Source organism: Canis lupus, chromosome 30, assembly GCF_003254725.2.
Source record: "Canis lupus dingo isolate Sandy chromosome 30, ASM325472v2, whole genome shotgun sequence".
In the NCBI taxonomy this organism is placed as follows: Eukaryota; Metazoa; Chordata; class Mammalia; order Carnivora; family Canidae; genus Canis; species Canis lupus.
In genome coordinates, this window is record NC_064272.1 from 4,323,592 (window position 1) to 4,342,500 (window position 18,909).

At 36.6% G+C, this 18,909-nt stretch overlaps 1 protein-coding gene across 15 annotated transcripts in view; it reads left to right on the plus strand.

Annotated features, from left to right (window-relative positions):
• The window catches only part of CDIN1 (CDAN1 interacting nuclease 1), a 232,985-nt gene that overhangs the window by 42,851 nt on the left and 171,225 nt on the right, over positions 1-18,909 (plus strand). For 13 of the 15 annotated variants that reach the window (XR_007407338.1, XR_007407339.1, XR_007407337.1 and 10 more), the window contains exons 2-4: positions 9,805-9,850; positions 10,740-10,804; positions 18,309-18,369. Coding sequence is in view for 9 of the 15 variants with exons in the window: in XM_049104301.1 (XP_048960258.1) it covers positions 9,805-9,850; positions 10,740-10,804; positions 18,309-18,369 (172 nt within the window). In the remaining 6 variants the exon portion in view is untranslated. The remainder of the gene's footprint in view (positions 1-9,804; positions 9,851-10,739; positions 10,805-18,308; positions 18,370-18,909) is intronic. The other 2 variants (XM_049104309.1, XM_049104306.1) reach the window with 2 other exon arrangements.

Below are 18,909 nucleotides of genomic sequence, written 5' to 3' on the forward strand. Positions count from 1 at the left end.
GATTTATTAAATAAGGGAAAAATCAGAAGAAATCATTGTAGGAAGAATTGATAAACACCTCTTAGAAATGTATCTATTATTTATATGTTGTGTTGAACTTACTGGGATTGCTTTAGGGAAAAATGACCAGACATTTGGTTTAGCACAAGAAATTGAGTGTTTGTCAGCCAGGCTTCTTATTTGTCTGATTTATGTTATGACTCATTCTAAAAAGTTAATATCTAGATTTAATTAGAAAGGAAAGAAGTCTAGATACTTAAAGACTCTAACTCAGAATATTTAGAATAGGGCAGACTTAGAACAGAAAAGCCTTAAAGATCAGTTTATCCAACTCCTCTTCGAGTCTTCCTTCTTGAATCTTTCATTTCTTTTCTTTTTAAATTTTGTTAGCTATAATATCCAGTTTGCTAGAATCTCCTAAAATAAAATCAGTTCCCTTTTCTTTTCTCCCTAATATCTAATTTGTGCAAAAATTTCTTACAGCTGTTTATATCACCACTATGATTGCTCACTTTTATGTATTTTTGTTATTGCCATCATAATTTCTTCTTTCAGAAATGCATTTTTTAATTTCTGAAAATAGGGACATTTAGGGGACTTTTTAATCATTAGACTCTAGTTTAATTACCCTTGCATGAGATATAGTCAAGTCCTGAACAGAACCTTTGACAACTTTATAGGGCTAGGAGACAAGATTGAAAGATCACAGGCCACCAAAGGTAGGTGTTCATGTAAATGTCCCAGGCTTTGAGATAGGACCCTAAAGGGCCATAGCTTAGGAGTAAATGTGAACTGAAAGTAAAACGGCTTTACATGTCAGCTTGAGGTTCACTTCATTGGTCCCCAGAATTGATACCTGAAATTGAAGTAAGCTGATTCTAGACTTATATTGCTCCTAAAATCACATCAGAATTATCTCTGGAGAAAGATAACATCATTTGAGTCTTCAAATTATTTATAAAGCAGTTTTTCAAGTAAAATGACATCTGGTGAGATATACTCAGTCACATAAGTAGACATGAAAACATGAATGAGAGCTAGTAGAAACTGTAGAAATAGACTTAAAGAGTCTCTACTTACTGGAATACTAACAGAATTTTAAGAAATGTACTTCATTCAAGAAGTTAAAAAAGAAAATTGTAGCATGTTATAGGGAACTTAATTGGAAAATAATCAAATAGAAAATCTACAAGTGGAAAATATAAAAACTGAATTTGGATGGATTCAGCAGTAAATTAGACCCCATTGAAGAGAGAATTAGTAAACTGGAAGATACAACAGAAGAAAATACTTAGAATATAACAGAATAGCAAAGAATAACAAAAAGGTGGAACATATGAAGAGAGAGTAAGAGATGGAGGAAGTAGTAAGAGGGGGGGGACTCAATACACTTATTTGATGTTTCAGGAGGAGAGAGAGTGCTAAAGCAGTGTTTAAAGAAATAATGATAAAGAGTATTCCCAAAATGATGAGTGATATCCAGCCACATATTTAAGAAGTCCAACAGATTCTAAGCAGGAGTTTACTAAATACTATAGTTAAACATCCTAAAAACAAAAGTTAAAAAAAAATCAAACCATGTAGAGAAATATGACAATATTAGCATTAAAAGAACCAAAATTTGACATTACCTACACATTGGTACAGATGCATTTATTAAAAGAAAGTTATTCCAGATGCAAGAGTAGAGAAAGAAGGAATGAAGGGCAGTGATACGGTACATGTGTTGGTATATCTGAATGAACAGACACTGTAAAATAATAGCAGTGTCTTGTGATTTTTAAGATGTATGCAGAATTAAAACAGTGCCCATAATATCTTGTTTTAGGAATAGAGAATTGTAGATAGTGTTGTGAAGTTTCTATATTTTCCAGGCAGCAGTTAATCACTAATTAATAAATTTTGATTGAGGTGCTTGGGTGGCTCAGTTGGTTAAGAATCTGCCTTTGGCTCAGGGTCATGATCACAGGGTCCTGGAATTGAACCTCCAGTCAGGCTCCCTGCTCAGTGGGGAGTCTGCTTCTCCCTCTGCCTCTCCTCCTTGCTTCTGCTCTCTCTCTGTCTCTCAAATAAATAAAATATTTTTTTAAATTGCTGGAAAAAAGAAATCTTGATCATTTGAGGAGGCATGTAATTATGTATGATAATCATTAAAAGAATAGCATAACTTGTAAAGAATGTACCACTTCCAAATTGCCAATGTTCAAATAATGAAGAATAAGTATTAAAACAACTAAAACCAAGGCAAGAAAGGAGACAGGGAATGTGTAGTGGGTAAGACAGCATTTAGTAAGATGATTGATTTAATCCTAAAAATATCAGTAATTACATTAAATGTACATTGTTTAGCTACAATCATCAAAACAATATAGTATCTGTGTAAAGATAAATATATCGATCAGTGGAACAGATTATAAAGTCCCAAAATGGACGACGTTCAGATATTTGGTTTTCTCAAAGGCAACAGTGATAATAGGGTGGGCACATGGTATGTGGTCAATTAGATATTTGTATGAAAATTAAAAAAAAAAAAAAACTGCAGCTTCTCCTATCAATATACAGATTTAATCCAAGATAAATCATAGGCCTCAATGTAAGAGCTGACACTATTAAGCTTCTAAGAGAAAATCTATGAAAATATCTTCATAACTGTAGATGGGCAAAGATTTCTTAAAAGAGACACACAGAAAGTGTGAGTAATCAGTAATTGCTGGGTGGCTCAGTGGTTGAGCATCTGCCTTCAGCTTGGGGCATGATCTTGGGGTCCAGGATCGAGTCCCGTATAAGGCTCCCTGGAGAAGCAAGGGAGCAAGCGAGCGTGCTTCTCCCTCTGCCTGTGTCTCTGCCTCTCTCTCTGTGTTTCTCATGAATGAATGAATGAATGAATGAATGAATAAATAAATAAATAAATAAATAAATAAATAATCTTTAAAAAGAAAGTGTAAGTAATCAAAATAAAGAATAGATAAATTGGATTTCATCAAAATGAAAAGCTTCTGCACTTCAAAACATACGTGAAGAAAATGAAAAGACAAGCTACAGACTAAGGACTAAGCTCGGTGACCAGGATGGTCACCAGTGGGGACTCTCCTTTAGAGTTGGTAGGAGTTTAAAATTGTTACAAACACATTGAATAATTGTTTGACAGTATCTACTGATGCCAGAGATGTGCATGTCAGATGACCCAAAATTTCACTCCTATATTTCTACTCATTAGAAATGTGTGCACTTGTGCACCAAAAGGTATGCAAGATTGTTCACTGCAGCATTAGTTTCATTAGCAAAAAACTAAAAACACTTCCCATGTCCATCAACAATAAAATAGATAAATGTGGTATATACTTAAACAATAGAATACACTGCAGAACAGCGAAAAAGATTTAACTGCACTTAAATTAACATGGATGACTTTCATGGACATGTCCCACGATAGTGGCCAGATACAAAAGAGAATGCTGTGTGGTTCCATTCATGCAAAGTTTACACACAGGCAAAGCACACCCACACAACTTAGTGATCCTTATTTGGGTGGTAAAACTATAAAGAAAAGTAAGAAAGGGATTAACATAAACATCAGGTTCATTTGTGAGAGGAAAAGTTTGGTGATCAAATAGCGTGCTATTGGGGGTGCCAGCAGTCTTCTATTTGTTCACCTAATGGCTTTATATGGTTTTGGTTTTTGTATATTCATTGGCTATACCTTTGTTCTCTATTTTTTTCCTTATAGTGTCTTATTCCCAATAAAAATAGTTTAAAAAGAGTAAGATGATGTAATGGCGTAGATCATTGTTAACACCTTATGTAATGAACGTATGTTTAAAAAAAAGTATGTTACAAAAAAAAGTATGTTAAAAACAAAAAAGTATGTTAAAAACAAAATTTTTAAAATGTTTATGTGTGTATAGATACACACACACGTACACACGGTGGACACAGAGTAAAAAACACAGGAAGCATATATGCCAGAATGCTAACAATGGATATCTCTTCATTTTACACAGAATATATACTGTTTTATAACTAGGAAACACTCTTCATTAAATATTATTTAATAAAATTAACACCTGTAGAGGGTGTTGTCTTCTATAGAGAAGACTAGATTATTTATACTGTGTTATTCAGGGAAGGATTTAAAGCTGCTTTATGTGCAGTAAATAGCATTTTAAGCTAAAGCATATATGTAGTTACATAGAGGATCTTCAGGCAATGCTGTGGTTATTAACAACATATACCTTAGCTGCAGCAGGAACAATGGAAATTACCCAACAATTTTTTAATCCTAGACTGTTTCTTGAAATTCCTTTATCTTTCCACTCAAGGAAGAGCAGCATTTTTATATAGCTAGTTAAAGGAAAACCGCAATTTGTTTTTTAAAAAAAGTAGACTATTGTCTAAGGCCGTGGAATTTGGTTGAAATATCCATGGCTTCAATTTTCTATTAAAAACGCAAGAGTGCCTACCTTGAAGGGTTGTCTGGAGCATAGTGTGATACCATATTAATACTCAAGCAGGGTTATCAGTACATGTGATTTGTAGAACTGATTTCTGGGAAATGTGGGTAAGGCAGATTAGCACTGAGATGAAGAGTCTGGGCTTGGGAATTGAACCTGGATTTTAATTCCCCACTCTACAAATAAGCAGTTGTATTATCTAACTTCCCTTCCTTCATTTCCATGTCTTTAAAATAAGGAAGATAATAGTACCTACCTCAAAGGGCTGTTGTGGGGGTAAAACAAAAGTGCCCAGTATAGTGTCTAGCACAAAGTAAATATCCATTTAAATTTTAGCTCTTGGTGTAGAGTTGTTTTATAGTTGACTTCAGATTACCAGCAAGGTTAGTTAAGAGTCTGGGACAGTAACCACTCTTTTTTCATACATATAACAACTACAGCCTTTCTAAATTTTCTTTTTGATAATTGATTATTGCTAAGCTTGATGGTGCCATACATACAGTCATTTGTGGGAATATTCGCCATGGTTGGGCATGAATTATAGACTGCCACCTTGATATGAAGTTAAAAATTGGGAAGAGAGGAAACGGGGGTGGGTAGAATGCATACATATTTCTCTATTTCTTGAATTTAACTATTTTTCTCCTCTTGTCTGCCCCCTCCCCTGCCTTTAGTATTAGAGCTTCAGTAATCTCTCTCCAGATTCTTTGCATTTTGCATTATGTTTTCCTGAGGGGGGAAGAAGTTAGTGGTATTTTTTCTGGTACCAAGTCTTGCTGTCTCATTGCATTTCATCTTGATTTTAGTGTGTGTGGGGGGGCTCTCCATTTCAGATTTGTGTGTAGGTGTGTAGGAAAGTGGGAGCTAGCGAGGGTAGATGCATTGCTATCATAGGAGATCTTCCTTGACGAGTACTCTGAATCACTAACCGTGTAGAGCCAATGTTCCATTGTGTTCTTTCACAGACTTAGGGAGGTTTTACCTTGTAACCGTGAGGTCTCCAAGTATGTTGCTTCATAGGAGGACCTGGCTTCATCTCCCTTTAATTGTTTTACTACTTTCTGGAGTCCAGAAATAATATCTCTTTTGCTCAGAGAATTTTGAGCTCAGTAAAGTGTAGACATTTAAGCTTCCCAGATTCTCTACCAAAAGGTGCTCGGAAAGTCAGTAATGATATTTACTTTCTTACGGTCTTTTTTCAGAAGTTGTGTACTTGAGAAGAGGAAGAACGTAAAATGTGTGATATCTTCTTCCTTAAGATTCTATTTAAAAACATTTTTTTAAGATAGATTTTTACTAATTTTTATTTTTTTAATGATTTTATTTATTTATTCATGGGAGACAGAGAGAGGCAGAGAGAGAGGCAGGCAGAGGGAGAAGAAGCAAGCTCCATGCAAGGAGCCTGATGTGGGACTTGATCCTGGGACTCTGAGGTCACACCCTGAGCCAAAGGCAGATGCTCAACCACTGAGCCACCCAGGCATCCCAAGATTCTATTTTTTTTTTTTTTTTAAATCTCCACCTGGGAACATAAGGACTGCCTCCTTATATGAAAGTTATGTGGCAACTAAGACTGTGCCGAACTCTGTTTGCTCTTAGTCTCTGTAGCACTCAGGAGACCCTCTGGTGTTCGTTTTCTGTAATATCCTTCAAGTTATTGAGATCTTAGCTGGATGGATTTGGGGACATGTTGAGTTAAATATTGAATGAGGAGCTGGTATATCCCCTTTCATACACCTGGCATTTGAAGAGCCCTGGATGCAATATAAAATGAGAGTAAATAGTACCCCATCAATATTTAAAATCTATATGGAAAAATCCCCCCTCACCCTAATTGATGATCTCACAGCAATTTAGTGACAAAATGATAGTCAGAGGAACAATTTTAAGGAAGCCAAATATATAGCTGCCACCTAAGAAGAGAATTATAAAGTACAGAAATGGACAATCCTTTCCAAGTATTGCATCCCATACCCATGTCATCATGATAGAGTATGTTTTCTCAGCCTCCCTCTATCATGTCTCCTATATCCAGGACACATAGAAACCTGAGTGGGTTTATTTCTTCTTTTTGAAGATTAAAAAAAAAGGGAAGCACATATGATTACTCAGGAGAAGTATGGAGCATAGTCGGTTCAATTCATGGTTGGTTGAGCAGCTCAACAATGCTCTCAAGGCCCGAGCTCTTTCCATCTTCTGTGTTGCCATCCTCTTTGTGTTGGCTCTGACCTCATTCTTGTTTGCCCACTGCTACAATATGACTACTGCTGCTCTTTGTAGCCACTAACATGACTTGGGCAAGGTTTTACATAGCCATTCTGGGAGTCTACTGGCTTGCTCTTCTTTTCTCAGAAAGCTGCAGGGTGAGGTGCTTCACCTGGGAGAGTAGTATGGGAAAAAAAGACAAAAGTGATCTTTTAAGAGGTTTTAATAATATATCTTGGGCATTTGTTCAAAATAAGTGACCATAATTTTGAACATGTAAATCTAAAACACGTATATGCTAAGCGACACATATAGGCTCCAAAGCCAATGCAGTCTTGAAATATGTGAGGATTTAGAGTGTGATTTGTTTCACTAGATTCCTAAAGAATACATTGGTACTTGACAGTGTTGTAATTTTTGCTTTTTCAGTTGCACATACATGTTGAAAGTCTCCTCTAAGTTGGTTACTTAGTTTTTTTTTTCTTTATTTTTATTTTGAGGGCTTATTTCCCCCTACCCATGACCTCAGGACATTATAGATGCTTAGAGAATACTGCCGACTGATTGACTGTGGTGTTCAAAACAGACTTTACGGTTATGCAGTATCTTTTTCTCCCCTCTGGCTATAAACCATATTCCTTGCAAACCTGGTAATTGTTGAATTTATACCAAAACTTATGCACTCTTAGCTAGTCAAATCAAACGCTGGGAGGGGGAAGAGCAGACATGGTAAGCTCTTCACTGCTGTACACTTGAAGATTGTGATTGCTCTAGTCTTCACTTGCCTCTTTCCATTTGGAATATCTTCTCAGAATTAATACTTCAGAGGAGAGTAACAAATGATATACACTGGAGTCAGTGTCTTGGTTACACTAATACTTTACTGCTCTTTAAGGTGTGAGTCTTATTAACATTATTCTGTAAGCTCAGCACATAAAGGAACACATAGCTTGGTTGGCAAGTAACCTAGCAGAGGACATTCAGCTCTCTACAGCTTCATCTAGTCAACCAAACCCAAAGTATTTTATACCCAGGTCTGTCTGTCCTTTTTACTATGCTAAGTATGTCATTTGTTCTCTCTTTCTCTCTCTCTTTTTTAAAGATTGTTTATTTGAGAGAGAGAGAGCACAAGCAGGGGGAGCAGCAGAGGGAGAGGGAGAAGCAGGCCCCCACTGAGCAGGGGGCCCGACAGGAGCTGGATCCCAGGTCCCTAAAATCATGACCTGAGCTGAAGGCAGATGTTTAACCAACCAAGCCACGCAGGTGCCCCTCATTGGCTCTCTTTATATCTAGGTCAGTTTTATCTCCTCCTGGAATCTTCTCTTTAACTCCATTGGCCATTGAGAAAATGGGTTACTCCATAGGCTCTGTCCACAGTTTCCACTGAATTGAATTCTAAGCAGTTGAAAGACCATTTCCTAGCTAAAGACATTGTCTCATCCTCCATTTTTACAGTTTCCTCAATTCCTAACCAGCTTCTCACTATGAAACTGTTTATTCCTGGACTTACTTCCCCAGCTATCTCTTACTTTTCCCATTCTGGGCCTCCACGCTTACGCTTTTGTTTTATTCACAGTTTTGTTCCCTCTTCAGTAGTCATTGGTCCCCAACTTGCCCATTACAAGCATATTTATTTCCATCATATTTTCTGACACTTAGAGACTGATGTTTTGCCTATCATCAAATGGCTAACCTAAATATATTTTGCTGTACAATGAGGAGAGGGTCTATTTATTGCACATAAATATATAACATATTGACTTATTCAGTAGTTTATAAAGATCTGGGCTTAATCTTGCCACTCTTTTTTTTTCAGAAGCTGGTTGTCAGAAAACGCTACTGGGTTATATCATTTCTTATGAAGTTCAGGCAAGCCAGGAATAATAGGAAGATTTTTACATGTAAAATTGGCTCTTTCAAAGGTGGTTTCTATTTTTAAAGGGAAACTGAAAAAAAATAGACTATAACAAGTTTATAATTTTTTATTCAGTTTTAGTGCATTTGAGTTATTGAAGCAGTTCTTTAGTAATGATTGGTTTTCCTTGCTGAACATTTACAGTGTTTGTGTTTTTTTTAACCTATTTTTTTGTAGTCTGATGAGAATGGAAAGGGGTTCGAGGCCAAACCTTTGACAGTGTGCAGAAGATGACAACATTGTGGCAGCGAGTAAAGAAATATGGTGTCATTGTTTGTATTTCACACTCTCCAAATTACCTGTGATGAGCTTAAGAGGTTTCATTCACGCATAGAAAAATCTTAATTATTCCTAGTGCTTTGGTGTACCATAAAAGTTGAATTATTAATGCTGTAATTTGTTCAGATAGCATTTAGTAGGAAAATATATCAGAAATAATTAATTGTTCTTGAGATGTGTGATAAGGTAGATATATCTACAGAGGGCAATCAAAAAGAGTAGCAGTAGGATATTGATTGCTTTTTAGAGAAAAAAAAAATTCCAGTTGTGAGAGGAAAAGTCCCACTTGGGAAGAGTGTTTTCCAGGTTGCTTCCCTGCCAGGTGTTTGACATTGCATGGAGTCTTAGATGAATAAGGCTCATGGCAGTCTTTGGGAATGACACACTCCCAGGACCTCGGCTTTCTACTGCGAAAGCTTCCATTTTCAAAGCCCGTTGGTGTCAGTAGGAATGTCCCAGTGGTCTCTTGGTTATACTTCTAGTGAAGACCAAAGTTTTTTACACCTGACTCTGTGCTCGCTGCAGATGATACCTGTCCACCAACAAAGTAAATTTAGACTGTTGCCAGAAAGTGAACCGCATGTCCTCCACTGTTTATAGGGTTTGACTCTTATCATTTATAAAGGGAAATAAACCTTACTTCCTTTTGATCTGTTTTAACATAACTGTGCACTACAGACATGATTTAGAATCATTCTAAAGTTACAAAATGTCCAAATCGTATGAGCATTTGCTCTAAGACCATCCATATTTTCCCCCTTCCCTTTCTCTGTCTCCTTGACCTAGCAGCAGGAAGCCTTTGTTTGAGGTGTTCATCTGGAACAACTTTTCCACACTTGTTTTCATGTTCTGTTAGATTACAGGGCAGCAGGCCTACCTTTGAAGCTCCTTTCTCTTTTGTTTCTTTGCCGTGCACTCCAGTAATTAACTTTGTCCTTCTTTTATTTGTTCCAGTCAATCGCAGGCCACTCTGCTGAGCATCTTCTCCCAGGAGTACCAGGTTAGAAGTTTTCTCCTTTGTGAGGGTTGACAGGTGCCTAATTGAATGATGAATGTCCCTTTATTTCTTTGTAATTGAACTGCCAGCTCTCTGATTGGGTTGGAGGATGTTCTCCTTTCCACATCAAGCACCGCCTGCGTCTCAGTGGAGGCCTGCCAAGCCTACCCATCCATCTGTCTAATAACATCTAGCCTTTGCTTATTTGGTGGACCTGTAATAAATTATGCTAAACCATTATTATTCTGACAATAATAATTTCCCTGTGTTGCGTCGTTCCATGTGCTAAATGTTTGCTGACTTGCACTGTCAGTGCTGCTTTCCATTGCTGACAGAGATGATGATAAATGACCATTGCTGGAGTGGCAGAAGGCAAGAGAGGCAGAAAATGGAGTCATTTATCATGAGATGACAGGTGTCAGTCAAGTGGCAAGTCTCTATGGAATTACTTTTTGTAGTTTTCAAATAAGTTGTTTTTAAGCAATGTTCTTCCTGGTTAAAAATGGCAATTGGGTTGTAAAACTAGAGTGCAGAGGACTTAGATGGAATTGAATCGAGGGAAAATTAATACAAAGGTTGAAAGAGGGAACAAGTTTTCCTTTGCCCTCTGCAACCCTAAGCAAACTTATTTAGATTCAATTGCTACGACCCTGTTGGCTTTTAAACATACACTGTACCTTGTGCAGTCTGAAGACATCTCTGCCATGCAGTAGAGATTGAAATGCATGGATTCATTGAATAGAAGGAAAAAAGACCTATCACCCACCTAAATCCCCAAACTCTTTTATTCACCTTGCCCAGTGTGCTAGATATTGGGATAAAGAAATATGTCATTCTGTTCTTGAACCTGATGTGTGACATAACATAAAGATCTTTTTTTGTTTTGTTTCAGAAACATATTAAAAGAACACATGCCAAACATCATACTTCAGAAGCGATTGAAACTTATTATCAGAGGTATGACCTGCCTGCCCCACTAGAGGGTATCATAGTACCTATTAATTGTAATAATAATTATGAATAAATTAGGTCACTAAATTAGTTGTCTATGGTAACATTTCAAGGCATTGTGATACAAGTCTTGCTTAAGACTCCAGGTATATTTTTGAATGATTTCTCAAATGGTATATTTAAAGAATATGGTGAAACTGTCTTGATTGTTTGTGTGTGCATACCATGTAAGAAATCTTCATAGTAATTATGAAATCTCAGTTGGCTACTTTAAACTTACTGTAAGTGGATATCTTGTGGAGATGCATGTTAATACACACATGTATCTACATATATGTGTGAAAGTTCTCAAGCCCAATTTTATTTCTTATTTATATCAACAAGTTGAAAAATGCGTTAGAAAACAAAATTGAAGTTTGGCTCACTTCTATGTTGCGTCATAGATATTGGGTTTGCCATTTTTGAAATGAGGGGAAAAAAACATGTCAAGTAAGGACATACGGAGATATATAATAATAGACAACTGTCACATTTTAAATGGGGTTTTGTATTTAAAAAAAAGTCTGGGTATAAATCAACAACATAATGTCCAGGAGATTTTTTGACTTCAGCTTAATTTACTATAAATAGTTTTCAACCTCTGTTCTAAAACAATTTTAAAATGGCTCTTTTAAAAAAATTCTAAACATGTTATTGTCTTTGGTACAATATTCAATGACTGAATAATTTATAACTGTAAATGGTAATGGCTTGCATTAAAATTGTTGGTTGGTTTCTTAAATATTTCAAGGATATATTGGAAAGGAAAACTGTCTGAAATATGCTCTTAAATTATTACACCTAAGATTGACACATCGTTTCTGTGATGAGAGTGACACCACCGATTTTAGATGAATGATTTTTATGCACAAAAATTTTATGAATGAAATGAGTACCTAGAATAAATATTGGTATCATGTTTCTGTAAAGTCATTTTTTAAGAATTGAGAAGCATTTATTGAAAAGAAAAGTTATTGAAGTTAGCTTTTTAAGAAAGTATACACTGTACCATGTATGGTAAGAGATCTCTTCAGCATCTGTTACAGGTATACATACCACATTTGCCCACTTTTGTGTCTAGGAGAATTCCCCTTTAAACAAGTCTTTGTAGAATTTGAATTGATTTTTTTCAAGAATTATAATCTCAGTGACATCAACATTTAAATTAAAGTTATAACTTAAATCATGTGTGAAAAATGAGGAATGGCTCACAGGGTGTTAGGAAGTCAGCAACACTTTGGAACTCAGGCCCTCCAAAGAAAGACTGAAAAGCTACTTACCCATCAAAAAGTACATTTTTGTTTGTAAAAACTATTGTGTTAGCCCATCATATAAAAGTTTGGTTCTTTGTCCAGTTTTTAAAGCCTTGGTAATGTAAGCAATAGAAAATAGAGCATTTCTTAGAAATCTGGAGATCCACTTATAGGCAGGCTGTCAGGCTGCCCTCTGACAGTCATTTTCATTGTTTAAATGCCATTTTAATGAGATGATTTCTAAGATCTCTAAGTATGGCTTTTTAAAATCTAGTTTCATTTAAAAGTATATTTAATAAAGTATGAACATACTTTATTGGATTATCTGAGTAGGTCAAGCCCGAAATAAAATTCTTTCCTATAAATCTGGTTACTTAATGATGAACATTTGAGTGAGCAATAATGAGAATATAGAATATATACAAATATATTTATTTATTATTATTATTTTTTAAGATTTTATTTATTTATTCATGAGAGGCACAGAGGGAGAGACACAGGGCAGAGGGAGAAGCAGGCTCCATGCAGGGAGCCCGATGTGGGACTCGATCCTAGAACTCCAGGATCACACCCTGGGCCGAAGGTGGCGCTAAACTGCTGAGCCACCTGGGCTTCCCACAAATATATTTATGAATTTATTTAAACGTGAAAATCTCAGTTGTTTCAAGGAGTCACAACATTCCAAGCAAAAATGTGAAGTTAGGCTGTAATGGACAGACTAAAGAGAAAGCAGCCTCACCAGTTTCTTCCTTTACCACCCTGCTCCCTGGCTTTCTGCCCTGCCCTCTGTGCTTGGAGATGGGCCATATTGTTAACTTTCAGATGGATTGACCACACAGCCTCTTGTAAATGAGCCAGTTAAATGTCCCTGTATTCTCTAAGGTAAATTGGCCTTAAGAGAGTTTTGTTTTCCAGCTGATAATAATAAAGGCAAATTGTATTATATCAAAACATATTTAAAAGCAATTTGACAATGTTAATACTTTAATTCTTTTTCTTTTATAAAAGTAATACTTGAGTAATCTAGAAATTAATACACTTGTGATGGTGTAGAAAGGAATGAATGATTGTGGCAGCTAGAGATAACCACGGGGGTGTTTTTCATTCTGGTCTTTTGTCAATCCATTTTTATATAGATGAGGTCATACTATATATACCATTGTGAATTCTGAATTTTATATTTGGAAAAAAATGTGTATGACATAATACTACTTTGTAGAAAGCTTTTTGTGAACATTTTATTGATTGGATTACTTCATCACATGGAAAGTACCATAATTTACTGAATTATAACTCTGTTGAACATATTGTTTCCAATGCTGTAATATAAAAATAGTATTGTGGTAAACATTTTGGTACATAAGTATTTGCATTCTGGATTAGTTTTTTAAGATTTCTGTAAATGTGTAATTACTGGTGCAAATAATGAGCGTTTAAGGATTTTATTATATGTTGCCAAATTACTGTCTAGAAAGGTGGTAACGGTTTCCCCCTAGCACTGTCTAAGAATTCCTGTGTGTCTGCATTCTTGCTAGTGTTGATATGATCCTAATTCAGAATTCAAAGTCTGTATTTATAGACCATATAGTACATATTGTGATTCCATCGTGCTTAAATGAAAGTTCAAAATATCCAAATATCAGCTGAAAATGCTTTCTCAAGCTTTTGAATTATTGAGGAAATTTCCTCAGTTCTTCGTACTGTGTACGTACTGATACAGCTTGAGTGTTCATTTTGAAAACAGCTCTATTCTTTCTCCTTGCATTAATTACATTTTACTTCCATAAAGGAGACATACTTGGTAAAATTTACTTAGGTCCATCCAGACTATTGCACATGGGCATGTATGCACACACACAGACATGTTCACAAGTGGTCAGATTTTTAAATCCCCATCAATAGCAAAGCTTAGAAATGTTGACTCCCATCTTTCCCTTCTTCCAACACACACTGTTTGAGGGCCAGCTTTATTAGCTTTATAGAATCAGATCAATTGAACTTCATTCACATGTTCACATGGGAAAAAGGCCAGCTCAAATATGTTATTGACATTACATGACAAAAGTAGTTTCTGAAAATTTGTACCACTCTTTTGTTTAATTAGCACAATTTACTTTGCATTCACTGTGTCCCATCTACCATGCTAGGAATCAAGTATATGAATGTGAATAAGACATGATACCTATCCTCAGCTGCTCTGTTTTAGTGGGAAAACAGCTACATACATGGGGATCGGCTCCAAAAATTTTAAAGGTAGAATCAACAAAGGTAGTATTCACCTATAGGCTTAGCATAGAATTTTGGTAGGTTTTTGAAGTTCTACCGTTATAATTATTATGAAAATAATAAAGATCAAATAACTTTGCCTTTAGTATTTTAAATCAGGGGCACCTGGGTAGCTCAGTCATTTGTGCATCTGCCTTCCGCTCAGGTCATGATCCCAGGGTCCTGGGTTGGAGGCCCCTATGCAAGGCTCCCTGCTCAGCGAGGAGTTGTCTTCTCCTTCTGCTCCTCCCCTCCCACCACGGCCAGCCCCCCACCCCCTCCATACTCTCTCAAGTGCAAGCTCGCTCTCTCTCTCAAATAAATAAATAAAACCTTTTTAAAAATCTTTTAAATTAACACATACTATTTTTAATCTTAGATGCTAATGAATCTTTCACACTCAAGAAAACATAAGATGGACCTTCTATGAAGACCTTTTGAGGATGGTTTACCCACAAGATAAACACTTCTTAGTCCTCTTATGGCAAAGCTAGAAGATGACACATAGCTTCTGTCCAAAGTAGTTTTAATTTATCAATAGATATTAGAAGATGGACCAGGTCACCTTAATGTAGTGTTCATAATCACATCCTTTTATCTCACTTAAAATTCAGACCTTTGCTAAGGATCTGTTGGATGTAGGGTCAGCATACATTTGTGTAGATCCCTCCCACGGAGCTTCCAGTCTAAATGAGAGAGAAACAAATCATTGTAAATGTATGGAAAGTCTGCACAGCAAGTTTGCACATTTTTTGAGGATGCAGAGAAGGGTAGCATTAGGAATTTCCAGTTGTGTCCTTACTGAATGTTTTTTGTCATTAGTATGCCCCTTTGATTGCATAGCTAAAAATTTGAATAAACCTGATCAGTCGCTTGTATAGAAGACAAATTTCCCAGAAAGGAAAACTACTACTTCAAATTAATTTTCACTTAATTTCTTTGCCCTAGCACTCCTGAAGTATTACAGAATATAGTTAGGAAATAAATTGGAGAATAAATATATTCAGAAGCAGGTCTACCCTTCAGCGTTGGAAGGCACCTTAGTAGACCTTGGGAGGTAGGGTTCCATTTCAGAGCTTTACCGTCACCAGCTAAGAGAGCGTAGATGGGTTTCATCAGTACCCTGGGGTTTTGTTTCTTGGCAACTAGGCAGCTTTTAACAAGTAATTAGGAATTCCCACTATATTGGGTATGAACATATTTCTATATAGGTATAGTAGGTTATGGTTAGACCATCTCCTGTTACTTTAAACTTCATAGAGGCTCTCCATTGGTTCATGGTTAATGCAACATTTCCATGAAACCATGTCATTTTGAATCCAAATGACAGTTCTCTGGCATAGGCAGTGGCTGTCAAAGCTCTACTCTGGTCACACTAGAGCCTTTCCTGGTTCTCACACACCCCAAACCCCAGGCCCATTCCTGATATTTGTGCTTACTGTCCTCTTGCTGGGAATGTTCTTCCTCCCATGCTCATCACTTTCCTTCTTACAAGTCTCTACCCACGTGTCACTTTCTTAGGGTTGGGCTTTCTGACTACCTCATCTAAGTTTACACTTTATGGTAGCATATATATATCATTATATTATGTATGTCTCTGTGTTTTCATTGTTTGTCTCTCCACTAGAATATGACATCAGGAACCATGGAAGGTTTGTTCCCTCCTGCCTCTTTAGAACCTGGAATAGGCTCAGTATAAGTTAGCTCAAAAATATTTGGGGATCCCTGGGTGGCACAGCAGTTTGGCGCCTGCCTTTGGCCCAGGGCGCGATCCTGGAGACCCAGGATCGAGTCCCACATCGGGCTCCCGGTGCATGGAGCCTGCTTCTCCCTCTGCCTGTGTCTCTGCCTCTGTCTCTCTCTCTCTCTCTGTGTGACTATCATAAATAAATAAATAAATAAATAAATAAATAAATAAATAAATAAAATTTTTAAAAAATATTTGTGTGATAAATGAACATTGAGTCGAAAGTTGTAAAGATATTGTAAAGATACCCTAATATCAATATAGGTTTAACTCATCTTACCCAAAGTCTGAACCCTTAACAGATGAGCATGTTTGGTGGCTGTGAGCACAGGATTAGTTGGTTAGACTTGACCGAAACGATTGGCTGTTTATTGAGCAGCCTTAGCCATGCAGTGGAATTGTTTTGAGTTGATGTGAGATTCTAAGCTAAGCTGTTTCCCAGGGACCTTTCTCTAAACCACACTTGCCCTTTTCTCCTGAAAGTGCTTATTTCTCGATTAGATTCCTAAACAGTTTTTTTAGGAAAGTCCCTGATATATGGAAAATGAACTTATTAGAATTACTTTGAGGTTATAATGATCCTGAGACTTCCTACCTTGAATAATTTACTTTTATTCTACTTTGTTTGTAGAAAAATCATATATCTTCATAAATATACTTACGAAATAATATAATTTAGTATCTGCTTGTGGTAGTTCTATGGAAGACCTCACCTGTTGACTTTGATTTTTACTATCAAACAGGTATTGTTAATTTATTCACTCAAACAGCATGCTCTAGAGTAAACGTCCATGTTGAATTCTCTTGTCCAGTGTGGCTCTTAAAAGTTTTTTTTTTTTTTTTTTTTTAATTAAAAGTTTTTAAATCAGGGACGCCTGGGTGGCTCAGCAGTTGAGTGTCTGCCTTCGACTCAGGGCCTGATCCCCGGATCCAGGATCAAGTCCTGTGTTGGGCTTCCTGTGGGGAGCCTGCTTCTCCCTCTGCCTAGGTCTCTGCCTCTATCTCTGTGTATCTCTCATGAATCAATCAATCAATCAATCTTAGAAAAAAAATTTTTAAAGTCATGAAATCAGTAATTTATTTAAAAATACATATGTGTATAATGTAATCACCTATTGTAAGCCGAGAGCTGTTTTAGGCATAATAAATTGAATAAAATACCTCTACCTCTACCATCATCATCAGGCATTCAGCCCTGCACTGGGGAATGGGTTTAAGGTGGAGAGTAACTAGGCAGACACAGTACGCTGCTGTGTTAAGTGATGGAGAGAGTTACATGGTGGTCATCAATTGTACCTTGGGGCACCTCACGTTCCCCAGGCTTGTGGTGGTTTGAGAAAAGTTAGGTGTCAGCTGAATCATGAGTTCTCCAGGTAAAAGTCGGAGTGCAGAACAGTGACTACAGATAAGACTGGCTGAGGACAGTAGTTGGGAACCAGATTATGTAGAAATTGATAAACAATATTAAGTGGTTATAATTGAATCGTGAGATTTAATGTGGAGCTATAAAGTGTTTCCAGGAGAATGGCACATTAAAATTTTTACTGAAAAATAAAAATCACTCTGGCTTCCATGTCTGGGATGGATTTGGGGAGGTTTTTTTGGTTTGGTGTTTTTTTTTGTTTGTTTTTGTTTTTTTTTTTTTAGCTGGTTAGGCAACGAGGAGGGATGGAGGTTATGATGGAAATGCAGGGCAGGTAAGATGATGGCTTGTGTTGCCTGACAAGGTGTGTTGGCCCACCGATGACAAGTCTGTCCCATTTGTTTCTTAATAAGATGTCAACCAGTGTTGTGAAACAGAAGTAAATAGGTGAGATGAATGCATGGATGCTTTTTTTTCAAACCATAAGAGTAAACTGATTTCCTCTCCATAAAGTGCTTTGTGGTACAGATAAAGCTGGGTGATAGGGCTAGTTCTTTTCAAAATCCCTTCCGTCTTCACTTTACATGTTAGAAGACGAAAGCAAGGGAGACCGACTTGCTCACAGCTTGTGCCCCCAACTTCAGTTAGTAAGTTGCCAGTGGGTTTGAGGTAAGTTGTTTTTGTTTGCCTTTTCCCTTCAATGCTTTCCTATGACAGTAGCATACTTTAACTAGAGTTGAGCATGGCATTTGCCCAGGAGAAATGTGTACACACATGGGATGCTGACAAGTCTATGCTGGCCTTTTCTTGTCACTGCATTACCACTTGGCTTTGTCTGTCTAGGTACCTGAATGGAGTGGGGAGAAATGGAACTGCCCCAGTGCTCCTGGAGCTGGCCAATGAGGTAATGTTACTGTTATTATTTTATTTAAACCTGCATAAAACCTACAGGGCCTGTCTAGAGTAACTCTGCTTGGAATTATAATTAACCTTAAAGAAAGAGATTTTGAGGTACATTAGACATTTAAATTGCTCCCTGGTCTCTTTGTAGTTTTAATAATTGGACAAAGAACTTCATATATTAATAAATCAGTTAACATAATTAGTCTGCTCCTTTTAAGGCAAATGTGTAAACAGCTTCTTGGTTTCTTATTTTGTGGGAAATTTCAACCAAGCAGCTCAGGACATGCTCATCTTTGGATGTGTTGTCTTAATTTAGTGTGAGAAATACCTGTGTTAAGAGATATATGCCGAGAAAATCTATGCTATTATAACAATGAATAGAGAAATTGTATACTTAGAAATGTAATGTTTACTTGATTTATCTTTTTGTCCAAACTTTTATTATGATAAAAGATGCATGCCTCGTAGAAAAGTCTCTTTATATCAAGAAGCATACTGTTCTTAGAAACACCAAGTATAAAGTGATTTATTGAACTTATTT